General features: G+C 40.3%; 1 protein-coding gene across 3 annotated transcripts in view; it reads left to right on the top strand.

The window, feature by feature from the left end:
- The window catches only part of PAXIP1 (PAX interacting protein 1), a 58,873-nt gene that overhangs the window by 32,554 nt on the left and 3,768 nt on the right, over positions 1 to 22,551 (top strand). For all 3 annotated transcript variants that reach the window (XM_054655398.2, XM_063815855.1, XM_054655399.2), the window contains 11 exons: positions 1,347 to 2,070; positions 2,563 to 2,657; positions 6,701 to 6,796; positions 8,010 to 8,147; positions 8,820 to 8,941; positions 9,390 to 9,574; positions 10,534 to 10,577; positions 12,979 to 13,049; positions 14,642 to 14,744; positions 15,864 to 16,032; positions 22,277 to 22,377. In XM_054655398.2, the coding sequence (XP_054511373.1) occupies positions 1,347 to 2,070; positions 2,563 to 2,657; positions 6,701 to 6,796; positions 8,010 to 8,147; positions 8,820 to 8,941; positions 9,390 to 9,574; positions 10,534 to 10,577; positions 12,979 to 13,049; positions 14,642 to 14,744; positions 15,864 to 16,032; positions 22,277 to 22,377 (1,848 nt within the window). The remainder of the gene's footprint in view (positions 1 to 1,346; positions 2,071 to 2,562; positions 2,658 to 6,700; positions 6,797 to 8,009; positions 8,148 to 8,819; positions 8,942 to 9,389; positions 9,575 to 10,533; positions 10,578 to 12,978; positions 13,050 to 14,641; positions 14,745 to 15,863; positions 16,033 to 22,276; positions 22,378 to 22,551) is intronic.

Here is a 22,551-nt window from a genome sequence, read left to right as displayed (position 1 = left end):
ATGTCTCATACATAAGGTGATTTTAAAGATGGGTGTGCCCAAGCTCTTGATTTTGACTTATTTCAGTTCTAAACTCCATTATTTATTACTAAATCCAAAATCTGTTACCCTTGCAGGTCATATAACCTTTGCAATTTGGAATCTGTTTAAGTGAAAGATACATGTTAGAATATGTTTGAGATTTTGGTACAGTTCTGATATGTGTTAAATTCCTAGAATTTTATTTAAATTTTAAATGCTTTTAATAGGGTTAAAAGTTGTATGGATTGAGTTAAGTAAAATCTATTTTTACTGATTTCCATGACCATAAGAAGTTGGTTTCAAATTTTTGTTGCTTGAGCATGTTGAACAAAATTCATTGTATAATGTGTATCTCTTGTTGTATTCAGTGCCTATAGGATATTAAAAAAATAACTTACTCTGCTTGGTGGGCATCTGCTGGTCACCGTCCTCCTCCTACTCCTTAGCGTACACAGAACTCTCAGCTTATTCCCTGTCATTGTGAAGCAGAAAGAGCTAGAAGACAAATAGTCTGGTTTGAATTCTTTTTTTCTAGCTTGAAGTATTTTTGTGTCCCCCATGAAGAACTCAGTCATTTTTGAGGAAGCATCATTTCCCAGCTCTAATGATGAGTCCTTAGTTGGGAGGAACATCACCATTTAAACAGCCCCAGTGGTGTCTTAGCTGGCCTCCTTTTCCATAGCATGCCAGTGCACACAGCAAGTTGACAGTGGAGCGAAAGGCTCTTGGACTCACAGCTTGGGTCATGCTGCTTTCATCTGGAAGGTGATCCACTGAGAACCTTTGTTTACTAGACTCTGGGCTGTAAGACAAGAGGAAATGGGAAGTGGCAGCTGTGGCGAGAAGGTTTGAGGTGAGGCTGAGCCTGATTACCAGATGCCTTCACCACCTGTCATTCCTCAGTGCATTCCTGGGCCAGGAGAGGGTCTGCGGAGCTGATGCAGGCGATGGGCAGTGGAGTGGTGCCGCAGCACGGTGCAGGGAGCACCAAGGCTTAGCTACCAGGTGTGCACAGGACTCCCATGCCCTGCTCTGGCAAACACATCAGCCGTCTGAGTCTTTGTCACTTTAATTCATTAGTTTACTCCATTTTACTGATGTAGTTTCAAATTTTGGTGGTCTCAATATATGAATTTACTTTACGATATTTACAAAATAAATACAAAAGAAAATGCAGTATTGTTTTTGCAGTTTCCAATCATTTGCTGTGTCTACTTAGTTGAATATTGTTAATAAATAGGATATGCCATTCTCTTGACTAAGAAACTATCATTCATCTGTTTCAGGAACTGTTGATAATGTTTCACCTAACTTTTGTTTTGTAGATCTTACAGACTCTTTCAGCACCTACGAAAAATTTAGAACAGCAGGTGAATCACAGCCAGCAGGGACATACGAATGCCAACGCAGTGCTGTTTAGCCAAGTGAAAGTGACTCCAGAGACACACATGCTACAGCAGCAGCAGCAGGCCCAGCAGCAGCAGCAGCAGCACCCGGTTTTACACCTTCAGCCCCAGCAGATAATGCAGCTCCAGCAGCAGCAGCAGCAGCAGATCTCTCAGCAACCTTACCCCCAGCAGCCACCGCATCCATTTTCACAGCAACAGCAGCAGCAGCAGCAAGCCCATCCGCATCAGTTTTCACAGCAACAGCTACAGTTTCCACAGCAACAGTTGCATCCTCCACAGCAGCTGCATCGCCCTCAGCAGCAGCTCCAGCCCTTTCAGCAGCAGCATGCCCTGCAGCAGCAGTTCCATCAGCTGCAGCAGCACCAGCTCCAGCAGCAGCAGCTCGCCCAGCTCCAGCAGCAGCACAGCCTGCTCCAGCAGCAGCAGCAACAGCAGATTCAGCAGCAGCAGCTCCAGCGCATGCACCAGCAGCAGCAGCAGCAGCAGATGCAAAGTCAGACAGCGCCACACTTGAGTCAGACATCACAGGCGCTGCAGCATCAGGTTCCACCTCAGCAGCCCCCGCAGCAGCAGCAGCAACAGCAGCCACCACCACCGCCTCAGCAGCATCAGCTTTTTGGACATGATCCAGCAGTGGAGAGTTAGTAATGGAGATTTTTTTTCCTCTCTCCTAAAAGTCTTGTACCCACATAAATGCTTTGAGAGTGTTTGAGTGTGGGGTGAGGATTCATATCAAAACAATTACTACAAAATGGAGAGTGTGAGTCTCATACCTAACAAAGAATATAGTTACCATGGGATAATTATGCTTTCTTTTGTACTTTGGGACATCATATCCTGAAGTGAATATTGGTGTCCCGTAGAACATCTAGGCTGCCACAGGGACTCATTCAGGGTATTTAATGGCCAGGCATGAGTTACCTTGGTTTTAGTTTTTAATGATCATTTGATGTAGACAGTTAAATAGTATCTTCGTAGCAATATTCCCTATGCACTCTGATTACTGGCAGATACGTCATGGTCAAGACTGATAAACATAACAGATTGACATTGTGAGGCGCCACTTTTTAACTTTTGTGCAAGCATATTCATAGGGTTTTAATTTTCTTTTTCTTATGTAATTTTACTCTAGTTCCAGAAGAAGCCTTCTTATTGGGATGTGTGTTTGCAATTGCGGATTATCCAGAGCAGATGTCTGATAAGCAACTGCTGGCCACCTGGAAAAGGGTGAGATTGTGCCTGGAGGAAGGATGACTGTGTCTGAAGATGCTTCTTTCTTATGTAGATGTAACTGTGTTCACTTAGCTGCATTCACTGAGCTGCACCTGCACGTGTTCTGAATGTGTGACGGGCATTTTGATTAACATTCTGTGTGACCTGAGGCACAGCACTTTTCTGGGCATCAGTTTTCTCAGCTGTTAGATGAAGATGGTGGACTTTTTATTTTTTTCAGCTTGGAAATTCCAGGGGGCACTAATTATATGTGTATAATTGGGGCAATGGAAATAAGTTCAGGGTTTTGGTGTCCTGGGAGAGGGACTATTAATTTGTATGCATCTCAGTCATTTCTCTTTCTCCAAAGGTAACTGTTAGAAAATCCTGGAATCTCTAGAACCTCAAATTCTTCCAGCCCAATTGTGAAACTGGAGTTAATTTAATTATGTATTATCATGCATGGTGGCCTTTAAAGAAAAGAAATACTTTTTCTTGCATTCCCCAAAACAAAACTGAGTCAAAAAAATTTTTTTTTATAAAAACTGAGTTTAAATATGCCTCTAATATATCTTGAATGTGCTTCACTATAAACATCCCTAGTGCTTAAACCCCTGCTATGTGCCAAGCATGCTGCAAGACCTAGGGAATATGTGTGAAATCACAGAGACGGAGAAAACGGAAGAGCAGTGCGAGAGGCAGCCACACGGCTAAGCAGAGGTGGGGTGGCAGATGCAGGCTGTTGTGAGAGCCTGAGAAAGGACCTTCACCCATCGTGTTGTGGGGTGATGTGTTAAGAAAAGTCTGCTGGGAGAGGTGATTCCTGAACTGCTTATAGGATGAGTAGGAGTGAGAATTAGGGGGGAGGATTTTCCAAATAGTGCAGCACAGCCAAAGGCATGTGATTGGTGAAACTGACAGGAGGGTGCAAAGGAGGGTGCCTCAGTGGGATCCACGAGGCAGGGGTTGGGGCAGGAGCCAGGGCTGGTGTGTCTTCCAAGACCTTGTTGGTGTGCCATGTGGTGAAGTTTAGATGCAGGTGAAGTGATCAGCTGTGCATTTTAAATAGTAAAGGGTTGAATCTGAGGGTGACCAGGGAGATGACTGTGTGGCTGGCTGAGGAAAGAGGTGGATGGCATGTGCCAGGGTGAGGAAGGAAGGGAGCAGTTCTGAGAAGGACAGCAGCAGAGATTTTTTAAAAGTCAGAAGTGTTCGAAGGCAGCACTGAGAAACTGTCTTGAGAAGTACAACAAAAAGATACAAAAGTTAGTGGAGAAAAGTTTGGGGTTTTTGTCTTGTTTTCAAGTTAAAAGATTTATCCAAGAGGTCTAACATTAAATAGGATCTTGGGAACAGAGAAAATGAAGGTAAGAACATTATGAAAGAAAATAGCTTTGCAACTGAAGGCCATGTGCCCTCAGGTTGAAAAGAAATGTAAGGAGAGCCATGATAAGGCAACTGGGAACATTCACAATGCTGGTAGAGAAAACTGTTTTCTCTCAAAGACAAGCTCACTGGAGGGGAAACGTGGACAGATCAGGAGTCTGGGTGATTTCGGGAGCCTCCAGTGCAGTGCGCGGGGGCCAGCAATGGAGCAGCTTCTTCCATTTTTGAGGGAAAATAATTTCCAACCTAAAATAACCTATAGAGCCTATCAGTCATAAGACTATGGAAGGAGGATATTTGTAGACTAATGGTAAAAAATGTACCTCCCTTATATTCTTTCTTAGGAAGCCACTATGCCAGCAGAGAGTGAAACATGGTAGCCAGGAAATGAGGCATTTGACTCAGAGATTGAAAGAGAGTTCCTAGGATGGAGGTAAAGGGAAACGCCAATAGATGAGAAAGTAGGTGTCGAGAGAACTAGACCTGGGACCGGAAGAGAGACTTCCAGGAGGAGCAAGCAAACGAAAACACTGGTAGATTGAGGAGAGACATGTACCGCTGACCCCTGAACAGTGTGGGGCCTAGGGGTGCTCACCCCCATGCAATCAGAGATCTGTACATCACTTTTGATTCACCAGAACCCAAATTACTAATAGCCTGGTGTTAACCAGAAGCCTTACTGATAAACAGGCAATTAACGCATATTTTGTATATGTATTACCATATTCTTACAATAAAGTAAGCTAAAGAAAAGAAAATGTTATTAAGAAAATCATAAGGAAGAGAAAATATATGTACTATTCATTAAGGGGAAGTATATCATCATAAAGGTCTTCATCCTCGTCGTCTTCACGATGAGTGGGCCTAGGAGGAGGAGGGACAGGAGGGGCTGGTCTTACTCCCTCAGGGGTGGCAGAGGTGGAAGAAAATCCAGCTATCAGTGGACCCACACAGTTCACACCTGTGTTGCTTAAGTATAGGTGATACTACATTCATTTTCTCTTGCTGTGTAACAGATTATCTCAAAACCCAGTGGCTTAAAACAATAAACATTACCTCTCAGTTTGGTCGTGGGTCAGAAATCCTGCAACAGCTTGGCAGGGTGGTTGTGGCTCAGCTATCTCCTGAGGTTGCAGTCAGGATGCCAGCGGAGGCTGCAGGAGCCCCTTCCAGGATGGTTCCGTCACATGGCTGTGGGCTGGAGGCCTCAGCTCCTCACCACAGAGGCTCTCCAGAGGGCTGGTTGTGTGTCTTCACAGCATGACAGCTGGCTCCCTTCCCCAGGGGGTGTGACCCAAGATAGAGGGAAAACCCGCAGCGTTATGGTGTCTTTTGTGACTGAGTTATGGGAGACTCCCACTGTCAATTCCACCATATTAAGTGACTAAGTCTAGACCATATTTAAGGCTAGGGGAGTAAAGCTCCAACTCTTAGAGGGAGGAGTATACAGTAATTTGCAGACATATTATAGAACCACCATATGTACATTTTTCATAGAGTTTGGGAATGAAATAGTAAAAGGTATATAGAAAACTAAGAAAAGGGCAAATTCTTGGGGGCTGGGATGAGGAAGTGATTAGCACCAGGGAAAACCAAAGTTTATACCAGAAAGGAACTCTAATCTTAGGCTGCCATATTAAGCCATGTGGCTGGGCTACATTGTGTTAAGTCACTGATGAATGATCTAAACAAGAGTCTGGATATAACCAAATCAGGAAGGCTTGAAGAATGTGTGTGTTATTGGGGGGAACGGTGTCCACAGTAGGAGGTAGATGGTTATGTAAAACTAGAGAAAAGGAACTGATATAAAGTGTTAGTTGGAATATATTAATAATTGTCAGCGGAAACAGCTTAAAGTGCTAAATGTGCTTCAGGGGAGTGAAAAGCAGGGATGGGTGAGGAACCTGTGGTTTTGTCCTGTGCCTCATTAAACTATATTTATGCTTAGCCATAGGAAAAATAAACATTCACATCTTAAAAGTAGTAAGTGAAAGAATCGGTTTTCTTAGGGGGCAGGTCTTTTTAAAGTTTATATTTCACCTAATAGGCCGTCAGATTCTCCTTTTTCCATGTACAATATTTTGAGTTCTGAAGAATGTCCAGGGTCGTGCAGCTGTCACAGCCCGGACACAGAGCAATTCCTTCCCCCAGAAAACCAGATGTGTTTTGAGAAGAAACTGTTGGGATTTACTAATTTCATTCTGATTTGCTTTTTATTTCCCTTTTTAAGGGAGGTGGATCTGCCCACCATAGACCTTTGGCAGTATCTGAAGATCTTTAGTAGTCGCGGCTAGGGGGCTGCTGCTGGCATAGGGCGGGTAGAAGTTGGGGACACTGCCAAACATCCTCCTCTGTACAGGACAGCCCCCACTTCCCAGAACTCCCTGGTCCAGAGTGGCAGTTATACTGAGCTTGAGAAGCCCTGGAGTGCATTCCATTGTTCTTCTCTTGTTTCCTGGGAATTCAGATTAAATTTAGAGTATTGGAGTTCATTTTCATTGTATGGTGCTGGGTAGAAAAGTCCGTAAATAGAACTGTTACATGTCCTTGATACTTTGGGGAAATACATGATATAAATATATGATAGAGTCTTTTAATAGCTGCCTTATTTGAAATTGGAATTCTCTATTCTGAGTGATTGATGACTGCATTGGTCGGGTCTTTGTGTGTAGATAATCCAGGCACATGGCGGCACTGTTGACCCCACGTTCACGAGTCGATGCACACACCTTCTCTGTGAGAGTCAAGTCAGCAGCGCGTATGCACAGGTAAGGAAAATAGCCTTAGCTGCGACCAGGAGCAAGGTCTGGCATTTTAAATATGCAATCTTAAATGCTAGTGATTATTGTTTTTGGAAAGAACTTTTTTCTACCTCTAAAGATAGGAAAATTCCTTCTTCCTGTGATCGAATCTTTGGTGGGATTGATACCTTTTTTGGGCACCATTGTCTTTGAGCGATGGAGAAAGAAAGGGATGTTCCCAGGTGGTGTTAAGAAAGGGCGGACAGGAGGCCGAGGTGGACGGGTCACGAGGTCAGGCGTTTGAGACCAGCCTGACCAACCTGGTGAAATCCCGTCTCTACTAAAAATACAAAAATTAGCCAGGTGTGGTGGTGCGCAGCTCTAATCCCAGCTACTCAGGAGGCTGAGGCATGAGAATTGCTTGAACCCGGGAGGTAGAGGTTGCAGTGAGCCAAGATTCCACCACTGCACTCCAGCCTGAGTGACACAGCGAGACTCCATCTCAAAAAAAAAATAAAAGAAAGAAAGGGCGGACACTCCCTGCAGTCACCATTCCAGCTGCTCTCTGTGCACGGTGAAGGGACGCAGGATTCTGTACTGGTGTGTGACTTGCACACAAGCGTGCAAAGACCAGGTCCCTTACAGAGCTTTTCTAAAACTACCGGGGTGCAGGCTTCCTCCTCAATATTACCTTCCTGTGCTCTCTGAAGTTTCATTTCTTTTCAAAAAATAATGCTTATTGTAGACAGATTATATATATATGTGACAAATGACTTCCAAGACACCCCTCTTAAAGAGGATAGCCATTCACAGGATCTGCTTTTCCTGTAAAAATGTGGAAATACTTCTGAGACTTTTTTTTGTTTTCCTGTGGTTCATCTTAGGTGGATGGTTTTTTATATTTTTTCTTATGTGGGGCCCTCTGTCCTTATGGGGCACTTTTAACTTTGGTGGTCACACATGTTGTTTCAGTCATCACTGAAGTTATTTTTAAGGTTGTTGTAGAATTTGTTGCTTTTGTAGACTCTTGTTTGCAGATGGATAGTAACATTTTTAGGTTGTATTTCAAGTAACCAGCTACACGGTTTTAATTCGTTACTTTAATCAAGTGCTAGATGTCATGAAATTCTTTTATGGGGCTTCCAATGAAAAGGGCATTGTAGTTATACAACCTTAGAATTTTCTTTAATCCTGCAGCAGAAAAACAAAAACAACAAACCTATAATTTTATGTTTGACAGGCAATAAGAGAAAGAAAGAGATGTGTCACTGCACACTGGTTAAACACAGTCTTAAAGAAGAAGAAAATGGTACCGCCGCACCGAGCCCTTCACTTCCCAGTGGCCTTCCCACCAGGAGGAAAGCCGTGTTCACAGCATGTAAGACAGAGTCCTTGCGTTCCATTTGTTAAATCATCCTTCGACTTTGGCGAATAATCACTTGCTAGCGCTTACCTGAGGCTCCTGCGTTGGCTTCTGAGTCAGAGCTTCTCTATGTACTTTTGCCCAATTCATAAGTGCCTGCTCATAAGAAATAGTGTGTTTTCTTTTAGTTCCTTGTAACAGTCACAATTTTCTGCACATAGTAGATATTTAATGGATTCTCCAGTCTTTGACACTATTTAAAATCCAAAAATAAATCAGATGTCTTGCACCAAAGGCGGCCCCTATTGGGTTAACTAATCAATAGTTATGGGTCCTCCCACTCAAATGATCTCAGCGTTGGGATCAGTGAGGAGAAGGAGGAGCTGGCTCGTGGTTACGTGCTTTATAACGTAACTGTTGGGATTGTCTGAGCAGTGTTGCAGTAGCATAAACAAGGCATCTCATGTTCATTCTTTTTCTTCCTCCCCGTGAGGGCTATGTGTGTAACCTTTTGACCATTAATACAGTTCTGGTCTTGAAAGTTTTAGGAATGATATTACCAAATGTGTTCCATAATGCCAAAGAAATAGTGAAAAAATATGTATCAACTAAGAAGTAGAGGAAATAGTACTTGGTTTTGGTTTTTTGCTTATTTTGTGTTTACCTTATTTTCTCTTTTTTTCTTAGATTATTTCTGTGACTGGATTTGTTGATAGTGACAGAGATGACCTAAAATTAATGGCTTATTTGGCAGGTGCCAAATATACGGGTTATCTATGCCGCAGCAACACAGTCCTCATCTGTAAAGAGTAAGCAAATCTTCGAAACTGTTTTTAATCATAAATTTACACACAATATAGTGGCTATTTCAATAATTGTGCCTTTTTTAGTATGTCATAGTTTTGTGGTAAAAATTTGTGGAAATCAAAGTCTGTTAAAGTATGACAATGATATAGTAATGTTAGTAGAAATACCTAGAAAACATTTGAATTAATGAAATTAGATGAACTAATGAAATTTGAATGAACAAAACAGGAATAGGATAGAAGTAAGACTCCTTAGTGGTTTTGTAATTCTGTGTGAGCCTTGAGGTGTATATTTCATTACCATTCAGGGTCACCCTCAACTTTGCTAGGATATGCCTCCCACTTCTATTATGAGAAATCTTTTATTGCCTTTTGTTGGAAATAAATGTACATTGGACAGTTGACATCTCTAACATTTAATAAATATGTTTTCTCCTCAAAAAATAAAAAGACCAACTGGTTTAAAGTATGAAAAAGCCAAAGAGTGGAGGATACCCTGTGTCAACGCCCAGTGGCTTGGCGACATTCTTCTGGGAAACTTTGAGGCACTGAGGCAGATTCAGTATAGTCGCTACACGGCATTCAGTCTGCAGGATCCATTTGCCCCTACCCAGCATTTAGTTTTAAATCTTTTAGGTAAGTGAAATTCTACATGCTGCAAATCTTACTTAAATAAAATCATTAGCATTACTTCTACCATCTTTTTATTCATACTAATTACCAGGCCTGGCTTGAGCTTTCTAATTAGTTTTTGACTCATTTCCAATTTCTTTTCTATACTCTTTCTTCTTTCTCCCCACTCTGCCCAGGATTTTTGTTGGTTGGTTTTTGTTTTTGTTTTTGTTTTTGTTTTGAGACAGGGTCTCGCTTTGTCACCCAGGTTAGAGTGCAGTGGTGTGATTATGACTCACTGCAGCTCGATCTCCTGGGCTCGGGTGATTTCCCTACCTCACCCTCCCAAGTAGCTGGGACTACAGGCATGTGCCATGGTTTAGTATTTTTGTTTGCTTTTGATGAACTCTTAGAGATGGAAGGAGCGCTTGAAAGCTTTTTGATAGTCTTGCCTCTCAGGCCAGTTAATCTTTTGTCCAAATTGCTCCCTACCCTACAGAACATTCCCTGCTTTCCTAGAATTGACGTCTGTCCTCTTTGTCACTGTTGAGCTTTGACTGACTTGCTGTTACATCTTGGATGCCATCATGGCTCCTGTGATAAGGCAAGAAGGTTTGTGCCTGCTAGAAGCCAGACTATGTGAAACCCAGACTTGGACACAGGCCTAGAAATGTGTACCCAGACAACCCACGGTGGGAGGGTGAATGCCATGGGTTTCGACACAACGTTTGCTTTGTTGTTTGCTGCCAATGGTCTTAGTGCTACTTCATCCAGACAGCATGTGAAACGAAAGCAGCAGCATGCCCTCACCTTGCCTGGAAAGCTTTCTTTAAAACTTCATTATAGTACTTACATTTATCCTTATTAAGTGTTGTCAGCTAAACCACCTGTCTGTTGAGGATTATCAGGGAAGACTTTTACAAAAAGGCCTTTTTATTTAAACAACGTATCTATCATAAAAAATAATGTGTTTCTCTCTTTAGATGCTTGGAGAGTTCCCTTAAAAGTGTCTGCAGAGTTGTTGATGGTATGTCAAATTAATAACCTTACCTTGGCTATTACTGTATTATTAAGATGCAGTAGGGATGTATTTGTCTTCATAAATTAAAAATTATTTTAGTAACTTGTCAACATGATAACGAATTATCTACTCCAGTAAATCCTAGGACTGATTTTTCTCTTAATTGTTAGGATATGATTGTCATTATTTTTATATATACATGTGAGGGGCTTATTAGCTTCAGAGAGCCGTGTGATTGCTTATAGAGAACAGTAAAATCAAAGGTGATGTCTTGTTTTTCATAGGGTTAGAAAGGCAAGAACTTTAAGAACCACTGGAAGCAATGGGTGTGTAACCTACTTGGGGCTACAGATCAGAACTTAAGGAGTCCCGGGTCTCTTGATGAGGGGAATGTTTTCATAGTGTCCTGAGTTCGGAGTCACATCACAGGGCTGGAGGTCTCTGCTTTTCAGGATAGGCCATTCTTGAACTGTGAGGGCCATTGGTTGTTAGTTACAAGACAAAGAGGTGCTTTCTGCATTCTCATCTGTCAAGCATGATGAGTGGAAGATCAGTTGTTTTTTCTCTTTTCCCCACATTCACGTTTACTAAGTTACAGACAGGACCACTTCAATAATTTTTCAGTTTAGACTTTGTCTGCTGTGACTTCTCACTGTTCGACTGAACATCAGCACTTTGAGAACAGCAGTTTGTTTTACTGTTGGCCAGTAGTAGTGTAATTTAAAGGCTTTGGTTTATGTTCATGTTGTTATATACTAACCTTTGTTTTGAAAAACAAAGATTTCCATGTCATGTGCCCACCAAGTTTTCACCACATTTCTATTGTATACAGAGGTAATTTAGGGATTGTGCCACTTGAACAACTAGCTGAGGAGAATAGTTTCATGAGGATTAGCAGCTAACACCCAAGCCTGTGTTTCTGGTTATTCATCTACTGACTTACTCGTCTTCCAGATCTCATCTGGAAGCTGCTGATAATCATACCACGTCTCTGAGGAAGCCCCTCCAAGCCACAGTCTTGTTTTCTTCTTGCTAGTGATAATGTGATCATAGATGTATTGTTTTCCTAGCTTAAACTAGTAGTTATGATTTTAATTTTAAAGACATGACCAGTTTTGACACATCAGCAAAAGCAAATATTCTCACAGTTCTTTTAGCTGAAAGGAATTTTATGGTGGCTTTTAAGCTCACACTGGGAAAGTGGTCATCAGAGTTTTCCTCCCAAACTACATGGCTTATATTCTAAAGTTGTCAGGGGCCCCAAATGTCAGCTTCTCCTGTGGCTTTGTATCAGTAATTAAAAGCTAAAAATCTTAGAGACAAAGAGGCCCAGTTTATCCTTTTTGCCTATCCCACCATTTGTTTCTATTCTTGGTACCAATGAATGACAATTTGGAGACTTAAATGCGATCTTTGGAAATAGAGTTGAGAAATTGCTTTCTTATAAAGGCTATAATAGGAAAGTAATAAACTTTCCTGCAAATTATTATAAAGCTTGATTCTCTATGTATGACAGGGCTAATAGATTTTGAATGCTTTCTGTAGATATATTTATTTTGGTTGTCTAGATATGGCAGCAATATTTAGAAAAAATAAGTTGTAGTTGAAGTAAATTAATAAGATTGAGAGCAATTCCTTCAAGTAATAAAACACCTGGGAAAGACATGGTTGGCCCACACAAGTCAAAGAACCTCTGAGTTGAAACTATGAAGGAGGAGTCAACAAGGGATAGGGTAGAATGGAGATGCTGACTGTGGTAGGGACCCCACAAGGGAATCCCATCTCCTTCCTGCTCTCTTTGTGCTTGGCATGGCTTCTGCTCCAGGGTCAGGGACTGGAGCTGGTCCTAGTGGATGTGACCATGTTGCTGAGGCAGAGTGTAGGTTTTGGTACCTTGTCTGGCTGTTGGTAGCAGTGTTGATCTGATTGTCATGTAACATCTTTTGTGAAATCTCATAGGTGAAATTTCTCTTTTAGGAATAGTCTTTTAGGGTGGAGGTGTAATTTCAATCATGTTTTCCACATTCTAAATTGGGACACAGGACAAAATATTTGAAATAAAAACCATTTTGAGAAGTTCAAGGTTGAGGGCTGCATATATATAACATGGAGGAAAAAAAGCAACAAAGATACTTTAAAGTACTGAAAGGATTTTGTGAATAAAGAGGGAAAGAAAAGAACAAAAACAAAAACGATACAGAGGTTCTCTCCGGAATATTAGCTGCTTCTCCCCACTTGCATTGTCCTAGTGATCTTTTGAGGTGAAGACTAGTTCTGATGTGGTGAAGAAGAACATGATTCTTGTATATGTTTAAGTAGTTTGATTATTTGACACATAAATCTTTTGGAAGCTACTGTATTACTTAGTAGATTGATTGAATTAAAGTCGACAATATTTTAATTGCAGAGTATAAGACTACCTCCCAAACTGAAACAGAATGAAGTAGCTAATGTCCAGCCTTCTTCCAAAAGAGCCAGGTATGAGTAATAACCTTAAATTTTTTATTGCTGGCTTTCACAGGTCTGCTTTGGAAAATCGGTGGCAATTGAGGAAAGTTTCTAAAATGTTTTGCAGTAAATAGGATTTGAAAGAGTTTGCTTTTTGCTTTACAACTTTATTGGGATATTTTTCATTTTAATGACATAGGCCAGTATATTTTTTATTTTTAAAAAATTCAGTCTTTTTCTTTAAGTGGCATATTATAAGAACCCCTTTCCAACATGTAAAACAGAAGTTGCAGTGGTGGAAGTGGGGTGGGAGGTCTAGAAGCCAGCTCAGAGATAGACCACGGAGCCCCAGGCCTCCTGGGCACAGCTGAAGAACCTGCTGTACGTGCCAAGAGAGCGTGTAGGCTGCCGAGAGAGCATGTAGGCTGCTGAGAGAGCAAGTAGGTGCCGAGAGAGCATGTAGGTGCCGAGAGAGCATGTAGGCTATGGCGTCATCTTGGGTATGCTCCTTGGATCTGCCAGTTTTTGATGAGGACAAAGCAATGTTGGCCACGGTGGGAAGGAGGATCCAGACCCAAAGCCTTTGGAAGGACATGTGCAATGCATATGGCATGTTGGGTTTTGGCTTGGAGTATGCAGATTGAGATGCATATCATTTTAGTGTCATGTCGGCCAGCAGGAGTCAATAATGAAGTCCTTCCAATCATTTAATTAGAAAGGCATAGCAAATGCAGGAGCAAACTAACACAGCTTTTATTTTCTTCCTTGATTCTAGAAAACTCTTCTTTCCAGACTGTACATGGTGAAATATAACTGCTTGAATTGTTTTTTACAGTTACCAGGTTCCTCATCTTTTCTCTCCCTGCTCCTCCTCTTTCCCTCCTTCCATTCCCCACTTCCAGAACACAAACTGAACTGTTGACTTTTGTAATAAAATCCTAATTATGTGATTTTTTTGAGGCTGTCATCAAATTACCACAAATACATTTTAAAATAAATTTTTATTGGACTGTCTCAGAAAATAATAAGCTGAAAAAAAAGACCTAAAAAATTCATGTAAAAAACAAAAAGGTTTAATTTAAAACGTGTGCTTGAGCAGAGCCACGTTTTTATAATTTGTGGTTGAAGAGGGCTAGAATGTGAAAGACACTGGAAGCTCTAGCGACACTCGTCTTGGCTGACTTGTATTGATGGTGAACGTGCAAACAAGGAATGGCCTGAGTCACACAAGGTTATCTTAAAAACTTGATAGAAAAAAATGAAGTGATAGAGCTAGCAAAATCAGTGACGTTTAGAAGCAACTTTGATATTTGCTTTCTTCTGAAAGCCAATTAAAAAAATTAATCAGGAGGGGATTGATGAAGAAGAAAGTATTGATCTTAACCAAAAGTGAATTGGATGCCTCCCTTGGAGGCTTCAAAGGTAGTCTTTTTTGGAAGGTGACTTTATGGAAATGGTGGAAAGAAAGGAAGGACAGATAGCTCATTGTATTTTTCCTTTAAGAATAAAAACCACATGCAGTTAAAGCTTGTTAAACTATTGAAATCCCTTGTTTTCTAAAGAAAATTTTCATTGTAAGTAAATATGAAATCACTACTATTTTATGTGTATTTCTTCCACAGAATTGAAGACGTACCACCTCCCACTAAAAAGCTAACTCCAGAATTGACCCCTCTTGTGCTTTTCACTGGATTCGAGCCTGTCCAGGTTCAACAGTATATTAAGGTGAAATTTCATCTGCTTCGTACAAGGATTTTTAGCAGCGTCCTTTTTTGTATATATTTACTTCAGATCAGCAGTTTTATTAACTTACATAGTTTAGATAGTCAGGAATATCTTGTTATAACAGTCGTTATAGTGCATATTTATGAAGTATTTTTAGTAGTATTTATAGTAATAACTAAATATTTAGTGGCTTCCTGCCCTGTTCTGTGCTATTATTTCATACTTAGACACTTGCTTTCTTATTAGTATAGGCCAGGAACCATGTTAATAGTCACAGGAACATTTGCAAGTCTCCTTCTGTGTCGTATTCATAAAGACATCCAGCATGAAGGAAAACTGTCTTTTCAAGATCTCTGATTGAAACACAGTCTATCCAAGATTAGTTTTCTTGGGTAGAGTGAGGCCAAAAAGGAGTTTGTGTATTTGTTTAGATGATAAATGGGCACAGGTTTTAAATATACTTTTTGAAATAACATCCCAAAGGATGATGGGATTTTGTTTTGTTTTGGTGAGGGAGAGGATGGTTAAGAGTATAAGTTGACCTGTATTATGGTGGATTCGTACATTTTACTCCTGGTTTCCTTTTTAAGGAAAAGAAACAATTATAAATGCTAGTATTATACATTTTGAACAAATTAATTTCACCACCTTTAAAATGTGAGGATAGTTATTAGGAGGTCGCTTTTTTATATGCTCAAGTCTTAGCCAGTTTTTATGCTGTCATTTCAAAAAATGAAGATAGCAGGTAAATGTTCCTCATTAACACCAGTTTTGGCCTAGGAAGTCTTGGCTGTTTACTCTTCATTGTGAAGTGAGCTGCATCATTCTCATGTCATTTAATTTATTCATGGAGATATGTTATTGATGTTTGATGGAGAATTCATGTTTTAATCTTGATTTGTGTGGAATTGAACTACAGAAATGTAAATGATAAATTCTCTTTTTTATTTTTCTCTTGTAGTTACAGGTTTTGTTTTACCTGTCACACTGTTTTCTGTGGCTGAGAATTACAGTCATAAACCTTGTCTTTAGGTAGATATTCCTCTGTGTTACTCTGTGTCAGTGTGGCTCTGTGGATGCTGAACTTTTTCATTTCCGACCTGTGTTTGTGACCTTTAGAAGCTCTACATTCTTGGTGGAGAGGTTGCGGAGTCTGCACAGAAGTGCACACACCTCATTGCCAGCAAAGTGACTCGCACCGTGAAGTTCCTGACGGCGATTTCTGTCGTGAAGCACATAGTGACGCCAGAGTGGCTGGAAGAATGCTTCAGGTGTCAGAAGTTCATTGGTAAGGAGCAGCGCCAGTAACTTTGCTTTTAATGCCAAATAAACTTTTTTTTTTCTTGAATTCATCTCTTTTCACCCCAACAAATATTTAATTTTTAAACTATGTGATAGTTATTCATTTAAATTTATAAATTTATTTCATATCCCCAGTGATTCCTTTGATTGATGTCTTTGCATTTTACCCTAGTTGTAAAAGTTTTGGTAAATTGGACAATATTAGGGGCAAAACAACCTCTATATCCCTCTTTTTATTTTCTTGTTAGTATATTTTGTTTGGAAATCTGGCTGTAAAATGAGATTTTTCAAAGTGCAGGGAAGTATTTTTTTCTTTATTTGGAAAGAGAGCAGGTGTATGTAAATGTCCTACTCAAATACACTTTGAATATCAGTTTATATAAGGAGGGAAAGACATCTATGTCCTCTTGCCCATCTTCCATTGTTCAGAGCCCCCAAAGAGAAATTCTTTTACTAACAGGCACATTTAGAGATGGTATGTAAAGGATAGTTTTTTCTTAGATTGATACACACCTAAATGTTTTTAGAACCTTGCTAGGTATAAAATAAGTACAAATTCTAAGCAATTTTTTTTCTTCATGGAGGTTGTATAGCCAGGGCAGCTATGTGCCCTTACTGTCCTGCATAGGAGTGGTGTCACCCTGTGTCTGCAGGGTTGGTGTCCCCAGTGCGTCATCTAGGTCAGGCACCTCTCAGCTTCCCCAGCTGTGTCCTCCATCCTCCCCTGGGCCCTGTCTGGGTTGAAAGGTTCAGACACATGCCCCATGACAAGCTTCACTGAATTCTCAGTCGTTTTTCTCATTTGGTCTTTCTGCCCCAACCACACTGGCACTAAAACTGAGCTCCCTGGCTACTCCATCATGTAGCAATGATATTGATCACCAGCCCCTGATTTAGAGCATCCACATGCTCATTTTTCTGTGCCAGTTGTTTGCCCTATATTGACGTGTTCTCACACTTTCTCACCTATGCCTCCCTCGCCCCCGACCCCTTAAGCAGAAAGATACAGCTGCCAAAGGGAAGAGCAAGTCATGTGGCTGTGGAGCAAGCAAGGCCTGCAGGGGGCGCTACTAGGTCCCGTTACACTCTTGTGGCTAAACTCACCTTATTTATCACTTAACAGACACAAGTCGTCATTAAATCCATCTTTTAAATTTAAAATATTTTAGATTCATGTCACATTTTTGGCCACAGATTTTAAATATAATTCATGTTTATGTAAATAAATTAGAAGTGTATATATCTTAAAGTTCATGTAGTCTAATTTTACAGATGAGAAGACCCAGAAAAATAAAGATACTTAAGATTGCTGTTTATAGCAAAGCTAGAAGTAAAGTTACAATTTTATGATTCTGTATATCTAAGGCAGTAAGACTCAGGAAAGAATAAATCATTAATCTGAAGAAAAGACTAAATCCTCAACTATGATATTCAGGCAATTCTTGTCATACAGGTAGTTATGCTCTATAAAGTTGCACAGACACTGAGTTAGTGAATGCTGTACTGTAGTCTCTGGGTAAACACGGGGTTAGGTTCCTGAGCGCCTCTGTTCACTACATTTTCATCAGCCAATCATATATAACCTTGTTTTATGTGTGTTTCTGTTTAAAGGTACCTTATTCAATGTATATTGTTAATTCATTGACATTGAACTCATGATCCACAGCACTGTAACTCACGCCTGCATGAAGCTTCCCTGAGACACATATTTTCTCCATAAGGCACATCACTGCCTTCTTGCACTTAGGGCTGTGGACATTTTAAACAGCAAAATCACCAACATAAAGCACACAAATTTGAAAGCAATAGCACTAAATAGATCACAAAAAGGATGCTTATTCACCATTTCAGCTGGAACAGGAAGGCAAAGCATGGCCTTGTTCCTCCCGGCTAGGAATGTTCATGTGGGTGACTGAATCTTTTCCAGTCCACGTACGTCCACAAATGGCCACCAAAGTGCCACAGACACTGATTGTGGGTTCATAAATAAATTTCAGAGGGGAGGAAAATTAGCAAAGAATCTGTGAAATAATGCGGCTCGCATGTACTAAGTGGTATTTAGAAATTTTTTTAATTGAAATTTTGAAAATTTTTTGACTCTAAAAGTATTAATGAAACATGAAACTTAACAATGAAGGCAGAAGAAGAACATAGTAGAAACAATTACTACAAACATTTTAGCTTCCAATTTCATATAATGTTATACAGTTTAGAAGGAGATAGTCTATTCGTTAATAGAAATAGTAAGTGTACTTTTTTAGCTTCTGCTGTGGGAGCATGGCATACACCAGCTTGGGTGGTGGGGAAAGCGGGTCTGTAATGTTCCAGCCTCTGGTTGGCTCCATCGGCTGCTTTTGGGCAACACCCAGCTTTAGAGATCTTTTTTGTTACTTTCTGACTTTGCTTATTCTTTTTCTTTTCCAACCAAGAACATGCTAATTCTTTGAAAATTAGTTTGCCAAGCAGCCAATTTAGTGAATGACAATTTACTTAATTTTTCAAGTTTCAGTTTGTGAAAATGTGGTTGTTTTATCTGTATATAAAGTTTACAGTTCCTATTTGATGGGAAGTTTTGGTTAACTAGCTTTTATTTCTTTATGGCACTGTTAATAAGTATTTGCTGTGTTGCTCTCTGAGGGTTAGAAAGTGGTTGTTATAAACATTTAATATTGAGAAAACATTTCATATTTTATCTTCCATATTTTAGGATTTCCTAAGAGAATTTTTCCAGTTTATAATTATTGTTTTTTTAAAAATAGACAATTTTTAGGGCAGTTTTAAGTTCACAGCAAAATTACAGAAAGTACAGTGAGTTCCCATATACCCCAGCCCATACCCATGCACACACACCGCCACCCCCACTACAGTCACCATCCCACACCAAAGTGAAATGTTTATTAACTGTTAATGAAGCTACATTGACATTTGGGTCATAGTCACCCAAAGTCCATAGTTACATTAGGGCTTACTCTTGGCCAGTCACCCAAAGTCCATAGTTACATTAGGGCTCCCTGTTGGCCAGTCACCTGAAGTCCATAGTTACATTAGGGCTCACTCTTGGCTAGTCACCCAGAGTCCATAGTTACATTAGGGCTCACTCTTGGCCAGTCACCCAAAGTCCATAGTTACATTAGGGCTCACTCTTGGCCTTGAACAGTCATTGGGTTTTAACAAATGTGTAAGGACATGATTTTGCTTTACAGCGTCATATGGAGTTGTTCCACTGCCCTGAAAATCCTCTGTGCTCCACCCACTCATTCCTTCCTGCCTGCTGACCCTGGCAACCACTGATCTTTTATTCTTTCTATAGTCTTGCCCTTTCCAGAATGTTACATATTGGGAATCATACAGTATATAGGATTTTCAGATTTGCTTTCTTTGCTTGGCAATATACGTCCCAGCTTCCTCCATGTCTTTTCATGGCTTCATAAAGCATTTCTTTTTAGCACTAAATAATATTCCATTGTCAGAATGTATCTGTTCAGCCCCTCACCTACACAAGGACATCTTAGCTGATTCTAAATTTTCGCAGTTATCAGTAAAGCTGCTAAAACATCCATGTACAGGTTTTAGTGTGGCCATAAGTTTTCAACTCCTTTTGGTAAATCAACAAGGTTGCAATTGCTTGATCATATGGTAAGAGTATGTTTAGCTTGTACGAAACCGCCGGGCTGTCTTCTGAAGTGCCTGTGCCATTTTGCATTCCCACCTGCAGTGAATGGGAGCTCCTGTTGCTCCACATCCTCCTCAGCATATGCTGGTGTTAGTGCTCTGGGTTTTGGCCATTCTAATAGGTGAGGTCCAGGTTACTTCTTATTTCTTTCATGGATTGTGTCTTTGGTGTTGTATCTAAAAAGTCATTGCCAAACTCAAGGTCCCTTAGATTCTCTCCTGTGTTATCTTCTAGGAGTTTCATAGTTTTGCATTTTACATTTAGGTCTGTGTTCCATTTTTGGGTCGGTTTTTTTTAAAAGAGGGTAAAGTCTGTGTCCAGCTTCCTTTTATTGCATATGGATGTGCAGTTGTTCCAGCATCATTTGTTGAAAACACTCTTTTCTCCACCTGTGTTGGTAGGTGCATGTTTTTGGGATTTTATATTTATGTGTAACTTACATAAAATTTGAGACATCAATATTATAATCAATTTCTAGGATACTCATTTCTTTTGTACTTCCATGAAAAGTTTAATGTTCAGGTTGAGTCTTTACATTGCTACTACTAAGTTAACATAACCCTGTTTGAAAAAACCAAAATCTCAATGTCTCATCTGTGACAGGATCGTCTTAGCTGTATTACTGTATTTTTCAATATTACTTTCTTTTCTTTTTAAGACAGAGTCTCACCCAGTCTGTTGCTCAGGCTGGAGTAGAGTGGTGCCATTGGCTTACTACAACCTCTGCCTCCTGGGTTCAAGCCATTCTCCTGCCTCAGCCTCCCTAGTAGCTGGGACTGCAGGCGCCCACCACGACGACGCCTGGCTAAATTTTTTTGTATCTTTTAGTAGAGACAGGGTTTCACCATGTTGGCCAGGCTGGTCTTGAACTCCTGACCTCAAGAGATCCGCCCACCTCGGCCTCCCAAAGTGCTGGGATTATAGGCGTGAGCCACCGCGCCCGGTGGTGTTTTCTCTGTCATAAACATTAACTATTCTTGGTGATCTCACACAAGTTCTTCAGAAGGCATATCAGCTTTGAAAGTAACACTTCAAATATACCATCTCATGTGTAACAGTACTTTTTTTGTTCCTTTTTTAATTCATCATGTTTTGTTTTTCCAAATTTTAGACATTCTTTTTCTCCTTTCACCTAAAAAGCAGCCTTTCTATCTGCTGGTTGACTCAGGGATTGATTTTGTATTTCTGGCCGTTGGTGAACAGATCCCTGCATTTCTGTCATGATGTGGTTGCTCCTGCCCAGCAGTCAGCAAACTGGTCCATACGCTGAAAATGGTTTTTACATTTTTTAAATATTGCTTAAAAAAGAGAAGAGGAATATGCAGGAGAAATAATACATAGCCCACAAATCCTAAAATATGTATCATCTTGTCAACCCCAGTTTGCCAATCCCAAATCACTTTTCCTTGTTTTCTGCTTTTGATGTATATATTATTGGGTTTGAGCTGCCTTATTATGCTGTATGGTTGGTAGGAAATGGCGGCGGAGGAGAAATGGTTTTCTGAATATGAGGCATATTTATAGGAAGATTGAAACATTTTGTGATCTTTAACTTTTGACACATTTCTTAAAATGTTGCTATGAAAACTGAAAATCTGTCAATTGTTAATAATTGTCAGAAGTCTTTAAAAATTGATAAAATTATCCTTTATAAATTGCTGTATACTTTTATATACTTGAATGTGTGTTTGGTAAATCTTTAAAGTTTGGTAATTCACCTAATTGATTATGAGCCAAATGACTCCAATGTCCTACAAGTCCTTGAGGAGTTAGTGTATATATATAACATATATATATAATATACACTTGGATGGGATTATTTGAAACTTGTCTTTCTAGGACTGGAGATTTTAACCTGAGATCTGCGGGCTTGGAAAGTTGGTGAACTTCCTAAAATAGTGGGGGGGTAAAGAGGGGAGGAGCAGCTATGGGAAGAGGGTTCATATTTTTCAGTAATTTTTTTTTCTTTTTTTATATTTTTGTTGTTAAAAATATATATATTACTATTATTTTGAGACCAGATCTCACTTTGTTGCCCAGGCTGGAGTGCCGTGGTGCAATGATGGCTCACCACAGCCTCGAACTTCCCAGACTCAAGCGATCCTCCCACTTCAGTCCCCCGAGTAGCTGGGACTACAGGCACATGCCACCATGCCAAGCTGATTTTAAAATTTTTCTGTAGAGATGAAGTCTCACTGTGTTGCCCAGGCTGTTCTCGAACTCCTGGCATCAAGCAGCTTTCCTTCCCCGGCTTCCCAAAGTGCTGGAATTACAGGCATGAACCACCACACCCAGCCCGTTTTTTTCAAGAGTTTATGACCCCAAATGGTTAATTACCACTGATCTAGGAGAAAAAATACCTGCCTGTCTTTTTGGTCTGGCTGTTTTTAGAGGGAAGTAAATGAAATATAATGGTGACATTTAAATATCCGAAGGCTGTACAGGTAAATGTAGCTGTAATATTATGTACCTGAATATGGACGAGAATTTTGTGGGTCACACTTGCCACACTTCACGTGTCCACACTTTTCAGAGTATGTGCTGTTCTGTTTTCCAGATGAGCAGAACTACATTCTCCGAGATGCTGAGGCAGAAGTACTTTTCTCTTTCAGCTTGGAAGAATCCTTAAAACGGGCACACGTTTCTCCACTCTTTAAGGTACACTTTAAGGGAAAAGTAAATCAGTCCAAGTAAGCATAACACACGGACCTGCTCAAGGGAACTACCAGGTGATTTGGTGGGAAGTGCGCCTCCAGGGGAGCTGGGCTCACCCTGCATCCCATTTACCTCTTGGCTTCCTTCTTGGACATTGCCACTGGAGGTCTTCCTCCT

This window comes from Pan troglodytes, chromosome 6 (assembly GCF_028858775.2).
Source record: "Pan troglodytes isolate AG18354 chromosome 6, NHGRI_mPanTro3-v2.0_pri, whole genome shotgun sequence".
Lineage (NCBI taxonomy): Eukaryota > Metazoa > Chordata > Mammalia > Primates > Hominidae > Pan > Pan troglodytes.
This window is presented reverse-complemented; position numbering and strand designations above follow the sequence as displayed.